At 35.7% G+C, this 16,322-nt stretch overlaps 1 protein-coding gene across 10 annotated transcripts in view; it reads right to left on the reverse strand.

Annotated features, from left to right (window-relative positions):
- Window positions 1-16,322, reverse strand: part of DMXL1 (Dmx like 1) — a 77,177-nt gene that overhangs the window by 8,900 nt on the left and 51,955 nt on the right. For 9 of the 10 annotated variants that reach the window (XM_071424395.1, XM_071424397.1, XM_071424396.1 and 6 more), the window contains 9 exons: window positions 12,330-12,493; window positions 11,249-11,388; window positions 10,820-10,905; window positions 8,832-9,033; window positions 7,469-7,586; window positions 6,128-6,190; window positions 4,196-4,282; window positions 3,443-3,564; window positions 3,185-3,326 (listed from right to left, as the gene is read on the reverse strand). In XM_071424395.1, the coding sequence (XP_071280496.1) occupies window positions 3,185-3,326; window positions 3,443-3,564; window positions 4,196-4,282; window positions 6,128-6,190; window positions 7,469-7,586; window positions 8,832-9,033; window positions 10,820-10,905; window positions 11,249-11,388; window positions 12,330-12,493 (1,124 nt within the window). Of the gene's footprint in view, window positions 1-3,184; window positions 3,327-3,442; window positions 3,565-4,195; window positions 4,283-6,127; window positions 6,191-7,468; window positions 7,587-8,831; window positions 9,034-10,819; window positions 10,906-11,248; window positions 11,389-12,329; window positions 12,494-16,322 lie in introns of those variants that run through there. The other variant, XM_071424403.1, reaches the window with a different exon arrangement.

Raw genomic sequence — 16,322 nt, forward strand, 5'->3', positions numbered from 1 at the left:
TTGAGAAGGGCAAAATAGATATTTGTGGCAGGTGCTAACTTCAAATGAGAACACATACGAAATTTTACTGCCAAGGCACTTATATTCAACACAGCAGCTTATCACTTACCACCCACCAACAGCAAGCTGGCACTGAACCACTTTCAGGGGAAAAGACCTTTAACATCTTTGAATCCAACTGTGGCTTTCAACTGTTGTAATTTTGTACAGTATTGTAACACTGCTTTGTCATGGGGCAGTAGATAGCAATGAGGTATTTCAATTATGCTATTCTCCCCTGGCCTCCAATTATATCAGGGTGTTAACTGGAAGGAGGCAGGAATTACAAATTTTCATGTGCTTTATAATCCTAAATACAATCAATAGAGTTTAAAAGAAATAGCCTCTAAATTATCAGTTTGCAAACAAAAAGAGGAAAAATACTCAAAAGGGAAATAATTTACTTTCTTGTAAAAATTTCGCTGTGTTTGGATTTGTGGAATAACCACAATCCTCTTAATTATATTTTGGAAGCAGATTTAGATCTTTCAATTCTCAAAGTTTTACCACTGTTGAAGAGAAAGCCTTGTGCCCCTCAGCTCATTCCAAAACACTTTCTAAAGATAAAATATATGATCTTGAAATATATATGTCACTTTTTTTTTCTCTAAGTACTTTAAATATCAAGGAAAAAGCCAAATGGTTTGGTAAAATTATATATACATTTAAAAATTCAGGACAACAGAGAATGATATTCTTCAAACATTTACAAAGTGGTATGTGCACTTATAATTGCAATACTTTGCTCTCTAAACTCACAACTTATCTTCTGAATGTAAATGGAAGAACAATAATTCATGTCCACTCTATTTCTTCACTAAAATGAAGGGCTGTATTGAGTTTTACAGCAACTAACTTTTACCCAGAAGTTAATGGAAGTCATCTTCCTCCATTCAACAGACAAGCATACATCATGATCCCCTAACCCCTGCTGGATTATGCTTTGGAAAAATGCAAATTTACAGAAATGCGCCTTTGAAGGGCTACACTAACAGAACTCTTTGGTACAGTTTCTCCAATTTAGAAGTACAATTATGAAATGCAAATACTTCCATTGGTAATGTAACTGACATTTGACACTGCTAGCCCTCAGTTTGCCCTTAGAACAGCTGATGGCTAGAACCCTGATTGTTTTGCTGGACACTGATTGCTTTGGGAGCTTTGTGCCTTAATGTACATTAAGACTGAAAAATAAAAATGCACTTTAACTCCATCCCACCCATTGTTAAACTGTTAAATATTGGTGTCAGTCGCACTGACTTGTATGACAAGCTGTCGGTAACATTGCCTGAGTTTCAGGGTTGTAGGTACATACCATTCCCTTCAGTACTCTCCTACAAACACCTCCTGTAAGACCTGTGTAAACAAACTGTGCTGAAGTGTCTGACCTTCCTTACTTACCTTGTATGAGCTGTCTAAACAGGGAACAGTGAAGAGTGTCAGAAAAACTTTACAGCTAATAAAATTTAACTGACTGAGTGTCCCTTGCTGATGAAAGTGAAGCAAAGACAATGAGATTGGACAGCCAGTAATTGTACAAAACAGTGGGCTACAACTACTAAATGGGCTGCACATTATGGAAAAGCAAAGATGAGGTCAAGAATCAGCAGTATCTGAAGGAACAAAGTAGCAAATAGCAGCAAAAGAAGATCTTAGTAAAGCTGCTTTTCTTCCAGGTTCCAGTTCTTCCACAGCAACACTATTTCCTCCCTGGAGTCCCTATTTTTTCCTTCATTCACTTTGTCCTTCATTAGGTACCTCTGTCTTCCTTCCCTATTGGGCAGGTGCGTTCTATTCTGTAGTGGGTCGTTGGCCACAGTCAAACAATATGCCAGACAAAATTTAGGTCCAAAGTTTAACATCAAAAACGTTCAACACGAGCATAGCCAAATTTATTTAGGAAGAAAGTTTTACAGCATGCAAAATAAAAGGCCATGTAAATACCATTTGCATTAATATATTACACAAATAAGGTTCAGAAATACAGGAACACAATTCTCTATGTACATATATATATATATATATATATATATATATATATATTTTTAAAAAATGAAAGTGAGAAGAGAAAGTGGCAAAGGCATTCAAAGAATACTTGCACAAGAGACCTGATTGAGCAGAGCTGCAACACTGCCACCTAGGATAAGTAGTTCCTAAAGTGAAGGCAGAGGTGTAGGGACTGGCACAATACCCACTTATATATGTGGAAAACATTATCAATCTTATCTTGCTTATTCCTTATTTACTTCTCCTATTCATCAGCTATTTGCAAGTCAACAACAATATTAATTAACATATGGTTACTTAATTTTGCCACCAGTTATAACTTGCTTTTAATTGTTAAATGACACCAAGTACAGCCAAGTCTCAAGACTTAATGAGTTTGGTTATTTAGGAAAACTCCACTTTCTGCACTCCATGTGCAGAAGGACTGAGATACAGGTGTCTTGTATGACCATTTCAGCTCCCTTAGGTGTCTCCAAATAGGCACCTCTCAGCCAGCTAATCAACAGATCTCCATCTATGCTCCACAGGAACTAAGATAAGAATGTCAATGGCCAGGCTATAATTATCATTTGATCTGAATTAAATCTAACTTAATAGCCTTTTGCTCAGGGCCAAGCTTCATTCCAAACACAAGATCTCTTTCTGAAGCTCAGAATGAAGCTGAAGTTTATGCTTAAAATAAAAGCTACCACAAAATTTCATATAAACATTTTACCCAATCCTTATGAATTTATATTCTGAAACCTGCTAAATATGTGCTTTTCAAATAGACCATTCAGCTTCAAGTCATTAAAGAAGAATGTATAGTCTAACTTCTTAACTAAATCCTGATTCTTTGCTTTTAGGTGATGCTTTTAAAAAAAGCATGTATGACTTGACTGAAAGCTTTGCTTGTTTAGTTGTCCCTTAAATATTTTAACCTATTAAGTAAATTGTTACCAAAAAATCCAGCTTGCCTGATTTGCAACAGAAAGGTTTTATAACAGAAAGGTTATATTTAGTTATATAAAGGTTGTATATAAATATTTAGGTTATGTTTATATTTATATTCTACTACAAAATATAACAAGCAAGACTGAACAGATAAAAGGAGAGAAGTAGATAGATACAAAAAGCTAATCTTTGACAAGTGACTTACCACAGATGCACCCCTGCCAGTTTGTGTACTACCAAGCCAAGGCATATTGATAGGTGTGCCAGGATTACTGTGAGTATAAGGAGTGCTTCCCTGAACATTTACCAGATCATCACGAGCATGTATAACTAGGAAATCATCAGCCCTAGAGATGAAGAAAACATTTCAAATTAAGATTCTGAACAGCAACAGTAAATACCATGTTTTGTTACTCTGATTTAAGCACACTCAAGTGTGATACTGAAAACAAAGAACATATACCCTTTATTTTCTATTTCCATATCATCGTCAACCCAGGTGTAGATTTGCGTAGCTAAAATTGCAGAAACATCCAATTCTTGAATATCATGACTTGATGCTATTGCAATGCAGTTCCGATTTGCCTGAAAAAAAATAGACATACAGAAAGACAGATGCAAAAGAAACCTCAAAAATTGATTTATTTTTTCTGATTATGGCACTGTTGCTCACAAAAATATACACTTAATTTACAAACCCCAAACATTTACATCTACAAGTCTACGTACATTTATACTTGACATTTCCCTTTCAAAACTTATTTGCATCTGGGATAGTATCACACACTATTTGCATCCTGTACCTCTCAAGCAGCTCAAGTACCTCCTTGCTTTTTTCAGACAATAAGCAACAGGTAACTATATTACAAGGCTTGCAACCAGGCTCCCCTCCTCAAGTTCTGAAGCGTTAAGTGGCTGAACAGAGAAAATATAACTTCCTGTTCGACAGAAAAGGATAAATACTCCTACACACAAGCCTAAAAAAAATTGAAGCCACCTCCCCCTTTGATCGATTCATTGCACAACAGAAGAAAATTTGTAGTAGAACTATTCATGAAAAGGTAATTTTGAAATGCTTTAGAGAAGGGACTGCTAAAAGTTGTAGGTGCTAAAAACAGCAGGATGGCAGGCAAAGCCTATTTCACCCAGTCACAGTGTGCCTGTGTATCAGGTGGAAAACACAGCAGTTGGGTTATTCTATCTGCTTTATACTCACCTTATTGACTGCAAAAGCAGTAATGATGTCCGACTCTTTATGGATTATTCTTGCCTTGCCACCAGGGTATCCCAAATCTGTTTCTATCTATATTTAAAAAACAAAGCACCTTTAAATGCAAACTTCTGTGCAATACCACTTCTTACTGAAAGTACAGAGACATAACAATGTTACATGTGAAAATTTTTTCCCCTTAATTTTAATTTAAAGAAAACTCAACAAATATAGCCTGTAACAATTATGCTACACCATATTGTTTTGTGTAACAATATAGCTTCCCATTGCCATGTTAAGATTACCACAGCAACAGAGAAAATGTAACTTGTCACACAAGCCACAGTACTGTGTTCATTTTCAAATTCTTCAGGGGTGCTGAAAACTAGCAAGGCTACATGCAGCACACTGTTGATTGAAATTTTGAATTTTGATGTTTTGCTCTCAAAAAAGTTGCTAAGTCTATGATTACTCTTAGCAACCACCTTTTGCCACTGAAATTGATGAAAAAGTTCAAAAGAAGGTGCAGGCAAGTTGCTGAACAGGAAAATGAATTTGAACTTCATCAGTGCATCTAATCACAATTATTGCAATTATATATATCTGAAATCCTGTACATGTCAGAACAATAAACATTTTTCTATGACTTTTTTTTTTCCCATGTGATCTAATGCTGGATTTGAATATTGTCTATAATTTTGTATTTAAAAAATGCAATCAGGTACATGCCAGCACACAACAAAACTCTAAACTCTACCAGCACTGTAGCAAGTCCTTTTTAAAATTAAAGAACTCAGCACTGAAAGAATTAAATTGATAGGTTACAGACACAGACTGTTAGAAAGTAATTTTACAGTAAGAACAATAACACTGCCAAATTAATGGTGACCTAAGAATTCAAACCTGAGTTACCAATGTAATATTTAATTAAAAAAAAAAACCCAAAGAATTATGTCAGAACTATTTCAAGCCTCTCATCTTCAAATTCTTAATTTTCTGTGCTTTAAAAGATTTAAACAATAATATTTTATTTGAAAAACAGTATGATTTTTCTGTCAAAGACCTGAAAAAGGTCTTTTACAAAAATCTAAAAAAACAGCTGTTACAGATGAAGTAGAATATCTTTTTTCAAGTCAAAACAAAATTGATACCTCATTGATTTTATGTATATAACGCTGGACAAAACTGCAGTGGCAAACAGATACAAAACCATGTTTTGTGTCTTATGATGAACAAACCTGCACAAAATTAAAATTATTTTTTCTCCAGCCAGTTCCAATTACCAACTTGCTAATACTGCATTATCACATAATTAAGATTAACAAGGTAGCCCAAGCCACAGAGGGTTCACATTTCTGTTCTCACACTAGTTTTCTAAAAGAAAGGAATATGGTATTCATTTGAGTATCTAGGCATAGTACTCTACCTTTTCAGCATGTCACACCAATCCTTCAAGATGGTTGCTAAAACACTGTTATATGGGTTGATTTGTCACCATCTTTTAAATAAGGTTCAATGAAAGCTTTCAGTAGCAAACTTGTATCATGCTAAAAATCTGATCAAAGTGCAGCTCACTGCCTTCACTTAAAAGCAACTATTGTACCTCATACTGATCAAAGGTTCTGTAGGTACCGTGTATCAATCATACTACTACTGAATTTTTGTCACTTGGGCAAATCTCAACTTCAGCTCTTCACTTGGCCAAACTACAGAAGTTGATAACAGATATTGTTTGTACCTGGTTAATGCAGCTAAGATAATTAAGTTTCAGACAAACTCTGAAACCGTTTAACTCAATCCCTTGCATTTTTTAAATTTTTAAGTTTGTTTGCTATGTGAGCAAAGACTTTTTTTTTTAAGTGAGATCAGCACCATTTAGACAAAAAAAAATTCATAATTATGTTAGGTCTAATAAATTTGAGGATTATTACTGTGTACCTTATTGATGATGGGCTCCTCCACCACGGAATTTTTCATGGTGTCATTGTGCTCCTCTAATGACTTCACCAAGGAAAGAAACACCACAAAACAAAGCATGAAGATAAGACCTAACATGCATGGTAGAAAGGAAATCCTCCATTCCCTGTTGGTTACCCAACACAGGACAACTGAAACACAACAGCATGTCTCCAAACACATGGTGCATATTTTATACAGTAAGAATAATTAACAAACTCTAAACTCTGTTTTCAGTACAGAATACACTGATTTACTTTGTACTGTAACAGCACTGTGTCCATCCCAAAAGCAAAATTTCTTGAAAAATAAGCAGTCTACACTGACATTTTATCAGCAACAAGATAGAAAATAAAGCAAATTACGCTCTGTAAGGCTGTGAGCCTATCTTGAAACATATAAAACACATCTAAAATTTTCCACAGTATCTGTCCATACAGCATAACATGGCTGTGTTAACATAAGATATGGGCAGAAGTGGTGCACTTTAATGGCAAAGAGGAAAAATTTTCCTTTTAACTGCACTCTGTAGGGAACAAAATTAGCCAACATTACCCAAACAAGCTAATATTTTAGTTGTGACAGGACAAAGGTTAGGTCATGCAGAACTCTCTGCTGTCACGGCTTTACTAGTCATGAATATTCTTTCTCTTGCATATTTTAATTTGTTCACATCTGCTTCTTTCTCCTCCATTTCTGCTATGCTACAGTTTTTCTGTAATACCAGCAATTCTTTCAAAATTAGGAGCAGCAGTAAGTAAGAAAAAGAAGAAAAGTGAGATAAAAAAATCCAAAAGCTCATTACAGAACCAAAATTAAAAACATCTAACTGCATCTGGAACAGGAATCCAACTAGACACTGTGACAAATAACCAGGGACAGAAATACTAATTGCTGCATGAGCACTTTTCATATTAAAATTGAATCCTAACATGGTAGATCATAAGCAGTGGATAAAAGCCAGGGTGACTACGGCAGAGACAAACTAAAACTTCAGATACTCTGGCTCATTAGATTACTGGTTTTAATCTTTGAAATGGTCCATTTTGTCCTTCTTTTGAGGCAGCTTTTATACTGATCTTAAAGAAGAGACTGATTGTAGCAACATTGTGCTGGTTTTCATTTTACAGTCAAAGTCTGATTATTTTTGTATTTTATGAAAAAGGCACAAGTATTTTTTTGTATGAAATACTGTAGATTTGGAGTCGTTGACAAATACATTAACCCTTCATGCAGCAGAAGTAAACAAGCCAGTCAAGTAACTTAAACGAAAATTGACAGATTGACCTGCAGTATTTTCTGCATTTTATATACCATACCAACCTCATTTAGGCATCGCCTCTTGGTAAAAATATTTCTGATAAAAGTTTCCTGGACTTCTTCCTGTTTGACCAAGTACTGCCAGAGCCTCTTCACAGACAGCGCAACATGACTGCTAGATCTACAGAACAAAGTTGAATAAATGCACCGTGCGCATACTTATACAAGAGTGCAGTATTTTATATTCTAATCAAACTATAGTCAGAAGAAATGCTGAAGCAAAACTAGAGACCTGTAGACAGTATACTAAGACCAATCTGAAAGCACTTTAATACCCTCTTCATGAGAGGAGGTGCAAAAGGAAGAAGAAATAGAGTATGTAGCATCATCTCCTTCTATCTAAGGACAAGTGAGAAAATCTCTTTAAGAGATTACATAATGGTAAGAGCAGTATATCGATTATTTATTAGTCCAGCTCATTCTTTAGAATATGAATCATTTCTGTTAAGTCCTATAGAGTGATCCTTTCATATGGACAATGAATGACTAACACTTCCTGCTAGGAACACATCATCAGCTGTGTAACTTCTCTGAAGCATCCGTGATTTTTTAGTAACAAAATTGGAAGGATTGTAGAATCAGATCAAAATTCAAATGTTTATGCTTATCCCTAGAAATGACACACTCAAGCAAAAATTATAAATACAAATATAGCTGCTATATATAGCTGCTTATGACAAGCCAAAATCCATCAAACTCTGAATTGCTTTAAATCATAATTTAAAAATAATGTCAGACAGCAGATACATGTTAAACTGATCACTTTTAAGCAACATGGGTTACTAAAAGTGTGACCATGATTAAATATTTTACAATAAAAAGCCAGACTTTCTGTATTCCGTCTATGAAATCCACAAATGTCAGTAACACTAAAAAGGCAGAAATCTATATAAAAATTCCACTTTGAGAGATTGAGCAGACTTTTCTGGCTGAACATGCAATTATGTTTAATCATACGTATGCAGATATTATAAATGGTAAGTATTTCTTCTCTGAATTTAGGTAACAATACTGATAGGACTGTGAGGTAATTTTATTATCTCTAAAGGTGAGGCAATTATTTAATTCACTGTCACTAATCCATATTATCTCTCAAGATGAATGTTTTATTCTTCATTTTTTGTCAAGCATACTTTTTCCGGAGAAACTCAAAATCCATGTTAAGCGTAAGTAAAAGAATTTAAAAAAATTAAAAACTGTGGTACATTTTTCCTGCTCTTGCTTCAAACCAGAGATGCATGAAATCTGACATGTACCCTTCATTTCATATAGTTATTGAAATTGCAATCTATCATGTGCACTAACAACCTAATACTCAATTTATATCAAAGATATTACAGTCAGTGTTTACAGAAATTAGACTCACCTGAAAGGAGTGTTTGTAGGCTCGAGTAAACTTTTGTGGCGAAGCAACGCAGGACCAGCAGCGAGAGCATCTTCAGAAGCATGAACTGAAATATAATGTTGAGGTGGACCCCCATACAGCTCAAGACGTCGGAGAAGAACTTGTTCCCAGCGCTGTAAAGTTTTCAAAACTGCATGGCATATCGGGGAGCTAACTGGAAGCTCTAGAAAGAGAAGTAAATAATAATAAAACCCCTCCCCTTTCTGTTATAACCTTGATAAAGATAATTCCAGCAGGTGAAGACTGAAGCTTATTACGAATATCTCCACAAGGAAGCTTTGTTCAAACCTCAAGTAGATATTTGCAAGTATAAAAAGATGAACTGCTTAGGGCTATTATTGCTAAAAAAAGGGAACAGATTTCTCCAGTATTGAAGAGATTATATCATGGAGTGGATCATTATGAAACTGATCCATGGGACCTGGAAGATACCAAGGTATATGGATGACAGGCAGGTGATAAGAGAAAGCTGACACACCTTCATAAAGGGCAAATTGTGCCCAACTAATCTGTTAGTGGCATTCTATTGTGAACTGACTGTGCTGGAGGGCAAGGAAAATGGAGCAAAAAGGATGGACTGTTTGGCAGCTAAGGAACTGGTTGGATGACATCCTCCAAAGTGTTACATTCAATGGTTCAACGTCCAAATGGAGATCAGTAACAAGTGTCATGCCACAGGGATGCGTGTTGAGATTGGTACTGTTCCTTGTCTCTGCTAATGGCATAAAAAGGATAGCGAGAGACACCTACAGGCAGCTCACACCAGGGTGAGCTGTGCAGCTGTCGTCCTGGAGGGAAGGGATACCACCCACACAGACCTTGGCAGGCCTGAGGAGTGGGCCCATGTGACTCTCACAAGCTTCAGCAAGGACAAGTGTCAGGGCAATCACCAGTACCAAAACTGAGTGATGAAAAGACTGAGAGCAGCCCTGTGGAGCAGGACTTAGGGATACCAGTGGATGAAAAATTGGGCATGACTTGGCTCACAGACCAAAAAGCCCACTGCATACTGGGCTGCATCAAAAGAGCAGCCAGTAGGGTAAGGGAGGGAATTTGGCCCCTCTAGTTTGTTCTAGTGACACTCTACCTGAGATACTATATCCATGAACGGGGACCCCCCCTACAGGAATGACAGGGACCTGTGGAGGGGATCCAAAGAAGGGCAACAAAAACACGTCAGTGGGCTGAAACACCTCTTCTGTGAAGACAGGCTGAGAGTGCTGCGGTTCTTCAGCCTGGACTGGAGAAGGCTCCAGGGACACAATACAGCAGCCTTTCAGTATTTAAAGTAGACTTACAGGAAAGACACAGAGATTCTTTGCCAGGGCCCGCAGTGATAGTGCTAGGGCCTGCAGTTTTCACACCAAGCAAGTAGGCTTCAATCAGATAAAAGACAGAAATTATTATGATGAGGATGGTGAGACACTGGAACTGGTTGCCAGAGAGGTTGTGGATGCCCCAGATGTAGGAGGTCATGTCAGATGAGGCTTTGAGCAACACTACTATCTAGTAAAAGATGTCCCTGTCCACAATGTGGTGGGCAGGGTTAGACCTAGATGACTTTTAAAGATCCCTTCCAAAACCAAACCATTCTATGAGTCTATGAAACAAGGAGTAGGAATGATGTTACTTCAATCACAAAATATAGTGAAAATAAATACTGTACCAGGAAATAAATAATGCAAACATTCTTATGTGACTAAAAAGCAAAGAAAACATAAGTACAGGGAGACCTGAGCATTCTTTCTCACCCATTCATCTCAGCCACCCACAATATCATTTCATAAATATACCTGCTGTATGATAAACATTATCAGAATATTTATTCCCGTATCACTAAAAAACTAAGAACTTTTGAACTAAAAGCTACCACATATGCATATTATTCAACACATTGCTGATTTTAATGTGCTGATTAGGTATGGAGAGACAACTCTGCCGCTTATTACCTGAAAGATCATGTCCAGCCAAAGGGTAGAAAATCTTCAAATTGTGAAGTACCAGCTGAACCATTGCCAATCTCATCAGTGACCAACTAACAAGAAAGCACTAGTAAGTCATTTACTAATAGGAAAATAATTTTCTCACTTATTCAATATTAGGTTTTAAATTTAGACCTTCAAATCTTCATTATAAACTACTGAAAACTACAAACCATACTTTAGAATATTATAGGTATTTTGAATTCAAAAATCACAACTACTACACAACATACTAATAAAATGAATAAAATAATTATTTGAAAATTAACTACAGTTAGTTAACTACTGGGTAATACATGAAAATATGACGTAACAGGTATATTATCTCAAAAATAAAAAAGCAGAAATGCAAGTCTAGACATGGCAAAATATCTTGCATTCTGAAGTGTTACTTACCTGTAAGAATTTGAATTAGAATGCTCTTGGTTATGTGAATTTGATGCAAACATATCTCCATCATTGTCTTCATGATCTTCATCACTTTCCTGACTCTCTTCTGAATCATATTCCACTCCACTTTGTGATGGAAGAAATGGCTAAAAATTTCAAAAAAATTCTGTAAATATCTTCTAGCCAACATCTCATTCTAAATTACCTTTTAAAAATTGAATAGTTACAATGCTTGAAGCTTTTTATGAAAAGCAGACATATCATCTTACTCCATTTAGTAATATTTGGAGTTGTACCTCATGGTCCATAAGCACTACATACATAAGTTAACACCTTAACTATTTTTTACATTACTGAAAAATTCTAATGCTGAAAATGAAAACACTAGCTGTTTTTGACGTCTTATTTTCTTGCCAGATATACCAAACCAGATGTGGGACACACAAGCCTGTCAGGAGAAGCCAAAACCACTAGGGTGTATTCTCTTCAGTTCTTCTAAGAGCTCACAGAAATCCTCTCCTCTCCCTGATCATATTTATGATCAGCCCTTTATCATTGCCTCACTGTGCTATTTAGTATTTGCATTTTCTTTTTTGTCCAGCCTAAAATACACTTACTTTGCTTATGTAGATGACACTTGATATAGAAATGTGTGTACAACTCCACAGAAGTATGTAACTTTCTAGAAAGAAAGATCTGCCACAATGGACTTAGCAAGGCAACATAATTTGATTTCCAGGGGGTATGCATATGCACTTCACCCAGCTGAAATAGCTGATAAATGCTTCTCACATTTCCTTGTCCCCCTAAATACCTGACCTGTAATTATCTACACATTTGTACACTGTAATTATAAAAATCAACAGTATTTGTTCATATCATTATCTGAAAAAGAGAGACCTTGAATAACCACAGTTTTCAAGAAAGCTGTTTCAAAAATATGTAGAGGGTCCATTTTAGAAAAAGCTAAATGTGAGCAATAAAAACAAGCAGATTCTATCACATCAGTACCTGAATAATGACTGAGAAAAACTACCAATCTAGAAGTGATAGAAGACACTTAATTGTCAAAACAGCAAAAAATTACCTTTGCAATGAAATAATCCCAGATGCTAAGCTCAGGAGGGATAAATCTTTCTTTGTAAGATGATGATTGTTGGTCTACCAATGGCAATGCAGGCAATTGAGAACTCTCTTTTGCAGAGGTTTTTGATGAAAGCCTGTAATGTTTTTGCTGTTTCTCTCCATCATCTATTTGAGAAGAAAAGAGAGTATGTTGCTTTAAACCTTCTGCTCTACCTCCCTATTGCTTTTAATAAACAGATTTGTAATGAAAAGTAAAAATTTCCATCATGACAAGTTTTCAGAATTTCACCTTAGCATTTATGTAACAACTAAACATAGAGAATTTTAATCCTCAAATACATAAAACTAATATATAACTAGAACTCCAGAATGTAAAAACTCCCTGCAAATAATACACCCATAACCACATAAGAAGATCTCTTCTTACAAAGGTGACAAATATTATCACTCAAGCCAACGATCTTGCAAAACTAAATTATTTAATAAGAACTACTGAATACTGATTATATTAGCTTTTAAGACAAGCCAGGAGACTTGTTTTTCAGAATATATATTGCAAATACGTAAGCTTGCCATTCCTGCTCCAACTTGTAACTCCATGTGTCCCTCTAGTGGAGATCTGTATTTTTTTTCTAAGTAGTACAATTCTGCTAAATCCACATGCCCTGACATACATTTCTTCAGCAAATATAAAAGATAACATTTTAACTAACACAGTCTAATACACAACTTATTAAATAGGGAAAGATTAATTATTTGCAGTAACACCTAAATCCAAGGAGCAGAGAGGTCCCCTCGCTTGCCGCAACATCGACTTCTTTCCAACTAAGAAGTGTCAATGGAAGGTTTTATTTTCATTCTTGATTATTACAGTACTGAAGGAAATAGCTCATTCAAGATTTCAGGAATATCTTAACATATTTGTATCCCCTCATACCCTGCAATACTTCATGATCTTGTTAGGAATCATACTCCAATACAGCCTTTCTATTGGTAGAGGAGGAATGATACCAATTGTCACTTGTTACCAATTGTCAGTGTTCTGACTCTCCAGAACACATCAGAAGTGAAAGCAACAAGGGAGAAAAGAAATTACATTTGGAGATTTGTTGGCCATCTTTTGTAACCGAGAAAATGGACTTGAATCAACTTCCTACTTGATTGTAGAAGGTGGAGCTTGTGTTTGTTTTGTTGCTGTTGTTGTATGGTTGGGGTTTTTTAAAGATTTTTTTATTCTGTTTTCAAATAGATACATGGAATGTGCAGGGACCAGTTTCTACAGTGAAACCTAAGAGCGGGTTCAAGACTTAGGTAAAACAAAGAAAGCTTAAATATGAAGATAAAAAGGAAGTTGATTTTTTGAACATTGTTTTGGAGTCCACAAAACCTGGAACACTGATTTAGCTGAGTCCGTTTTCTTAAGCAGAGAGGAATATGGGCTACCTTAACAACAGTAGTAAGTATGAGCCAAGAAAGCAATTCTGTAGGTTTAAAGAGCTCACCTGAGGGACAGATATCTCTATCACTGAGTTCAAGCACCAACATGTTGGGCCAGACCAGTTGCAAGAATGAACTAACATGAACATCAAAACTAACAACCACTGAAGCTTCCAAAATTACCTTCTCCTATTAATAATGCTGAGGATGGCAAAAGAAGAGCCAGCACACCTATCTGTTCCTGGAGTAAACTACCATGAAGCATTTCCTACACCCTTATTTTTTTAGTGTTTTATCCACAAGAGACTTTCTGAGTCTTGATAGGTGCCTGAAAGACAATGTCCTTCAAAACTCTTACGAGTGTTCCAATCACTTGAAAACAAAGTCTAACAGTCTGAACAAAAGAAAAACAGTGGTAATTTACAAACACTTATTTCCATATGTAAGACTTACTTGCTCATAACACAAACCGAGCCAACAGTGCAATTGTAACTCTGGGCCATTAAGATTTAAATACAAGGGTTTTTTAAAAAAAAAATCTTCCAGGATTTTCATACCTCACAATTTTTATGTGTTTTCTTCAAAGGGACAAATTCTCTGTACTCACACTAGTCAATGGAATTTTTTTATTACTTCTGGTCATTTCTGGACCAGGAATAAACATATTATTCCAGGATTCAGAAAGATTTTTGACTACATATGATGACAAGCATTATCATCACAAGCAGCTGAACTACTAGGCTGGTTGAGGCTGGGGCAGAGTTAGTTTTCTTCACAAGTGGCTATTGTGAGGCTGTGTTTTGGACTTGTGCTGAACACAGGGTTGATAACACAGAGATGTTTTGTTATTGCTGAGCAGGGTTTACACAGAGCCAAGGCCTTTCCTGCTTTTGCACTTCCACCCTGGTGAGGGAGCTGGGGGTGCCAGGGAGGCTGGGAGGAGACACAGCCAGGACAGGTGGCCCAGCTGACCAAAAGGATATTCCAGAGCATCTGACATCATGGTCAGTACACAAAGTGGGGGGAAGGAGGGGGAAGGAGGAGGAAGGGGGAGGACATTTGGAGGCAGGGTGTAATGGCTGGGGTTAAAGCACAACAGCCACAAAAGAATTCATATATAGAATCTAATAAAAGATGAAGACATCCCATCTTTCATCTTGAAACAGGAATATCAGAACACTATGTGTTGCACTTGTATATTGTATCATAATTTTTTTCCTGTTAGGGATAGTATTTGAAATCCACTTACCTGTGCTATAAGTCAAAACCACAACAACTGCAGTACAAGGCATTTTCATCTCATTATTCAAAACTTATCAGTTAATGAGCATGCACATGCATCACTATGAATTTCCAGCTAAACTTTAGCAACTACTTAAAATAAAAGAAATTCACTAGGCATGAAATAAGGAGCAAGTGTTGCATGATACAGAAATGAGCAAGTATAGGCCTGCAGTTTGTTCTTCTAAGCAGAATTCAAAAGGTAAGTTTAAGTTTTTACTTTTTTATTAAAAAAGTACTTTATTCCTTTCTGTTGGATCACTCTTTGTATTTCTAAGAATACTGCAGGCTAGCCATTGGAAAAAAATCAGTATGTGAGGTAAATGAAAGAACAACCACCTAAGTTTGACAAACACCACTAAAGCAGATTTCTTTTTATACATTCTAAAAGATATAACTACATTAAAAATGTCATTAAAGTTCTGACTGTAATTTGGGATTTTAAATTACCCATTACACACACTTTCAAATTTCTCATTTATTTCTAATTAAAAATCTTTTACATGTGTTTTATTTTTTATTTGAAACATTTATCTTTGCTCCCATTTTACTTATAAGACAAAAATAAAATTTATGTTATTTCCCAAGAATATTGCACTATTTCACACAAGGAAAATCCTTTAATTTCTGTTTGGTCCTAAGACATGCAATAATAACAAAAAAATCTGTTACTTTCAACCTTCCCAGGAAGAACTAAAAGCCAGATTGTTTTCAACTTCCCTTCATTTACTCTTGCAGCATGGAATAACTGAATATATGAAATGAAGCTATGGATTTCTAACTGTTAAAACAAACATTTATTCTTCCTTAAGAACCTTCTGGATGATAAAGAACTTACCATCTCTATATAGACTTAAATTATAAAACAGTTTGCTTAGGTAGATTTCAAGCGAAATATAGTAAATGTGATTCTGAAAAGAATCTACTATAATCAACAACAAGGTTCTTTTTTAGATGGTAACTGCCTCTTGGAAAACAAAACACCATGTGCTAGTTCTGTTTGCCAAAATCATTTGCTGCAACTGCAAAAACAAGAAACATGGCTGAAAAGCATTCAAACTGCTTTGTTCTGTCTGATTGTTATGTGACAGAGGCACTAAGACAAGTTTTCAATAAAAAATAATTCCTAATAGAGGTTAGGGATTTATAAAACTACCAGATACTGGTTTTTGGTTCCTGTTTTTACCATTTGAGTCTAAAAGAAAGAGCATATTTATTTAAGTGAAATTTTATATTCAAAGCTACTACATGCTCAAGTCAACTAAAGCAAAGAGCA

This window comes from Agelaius tricolor, unplaced genomic scaffold (assembly GCF_023055355.1).
Source record: "Agelaius tricolor isolate 1412-34295 unplaced genomic scaffold, bAgeTri1.0.p SCAF_4, whole genome shotgun sequence".
Taxonomy (NCBI): Eukaryota; Metazoa; Chordata; class Aves; order Passeriformes; family Icteridae; genus Agelaius; species Agelaius tricolor.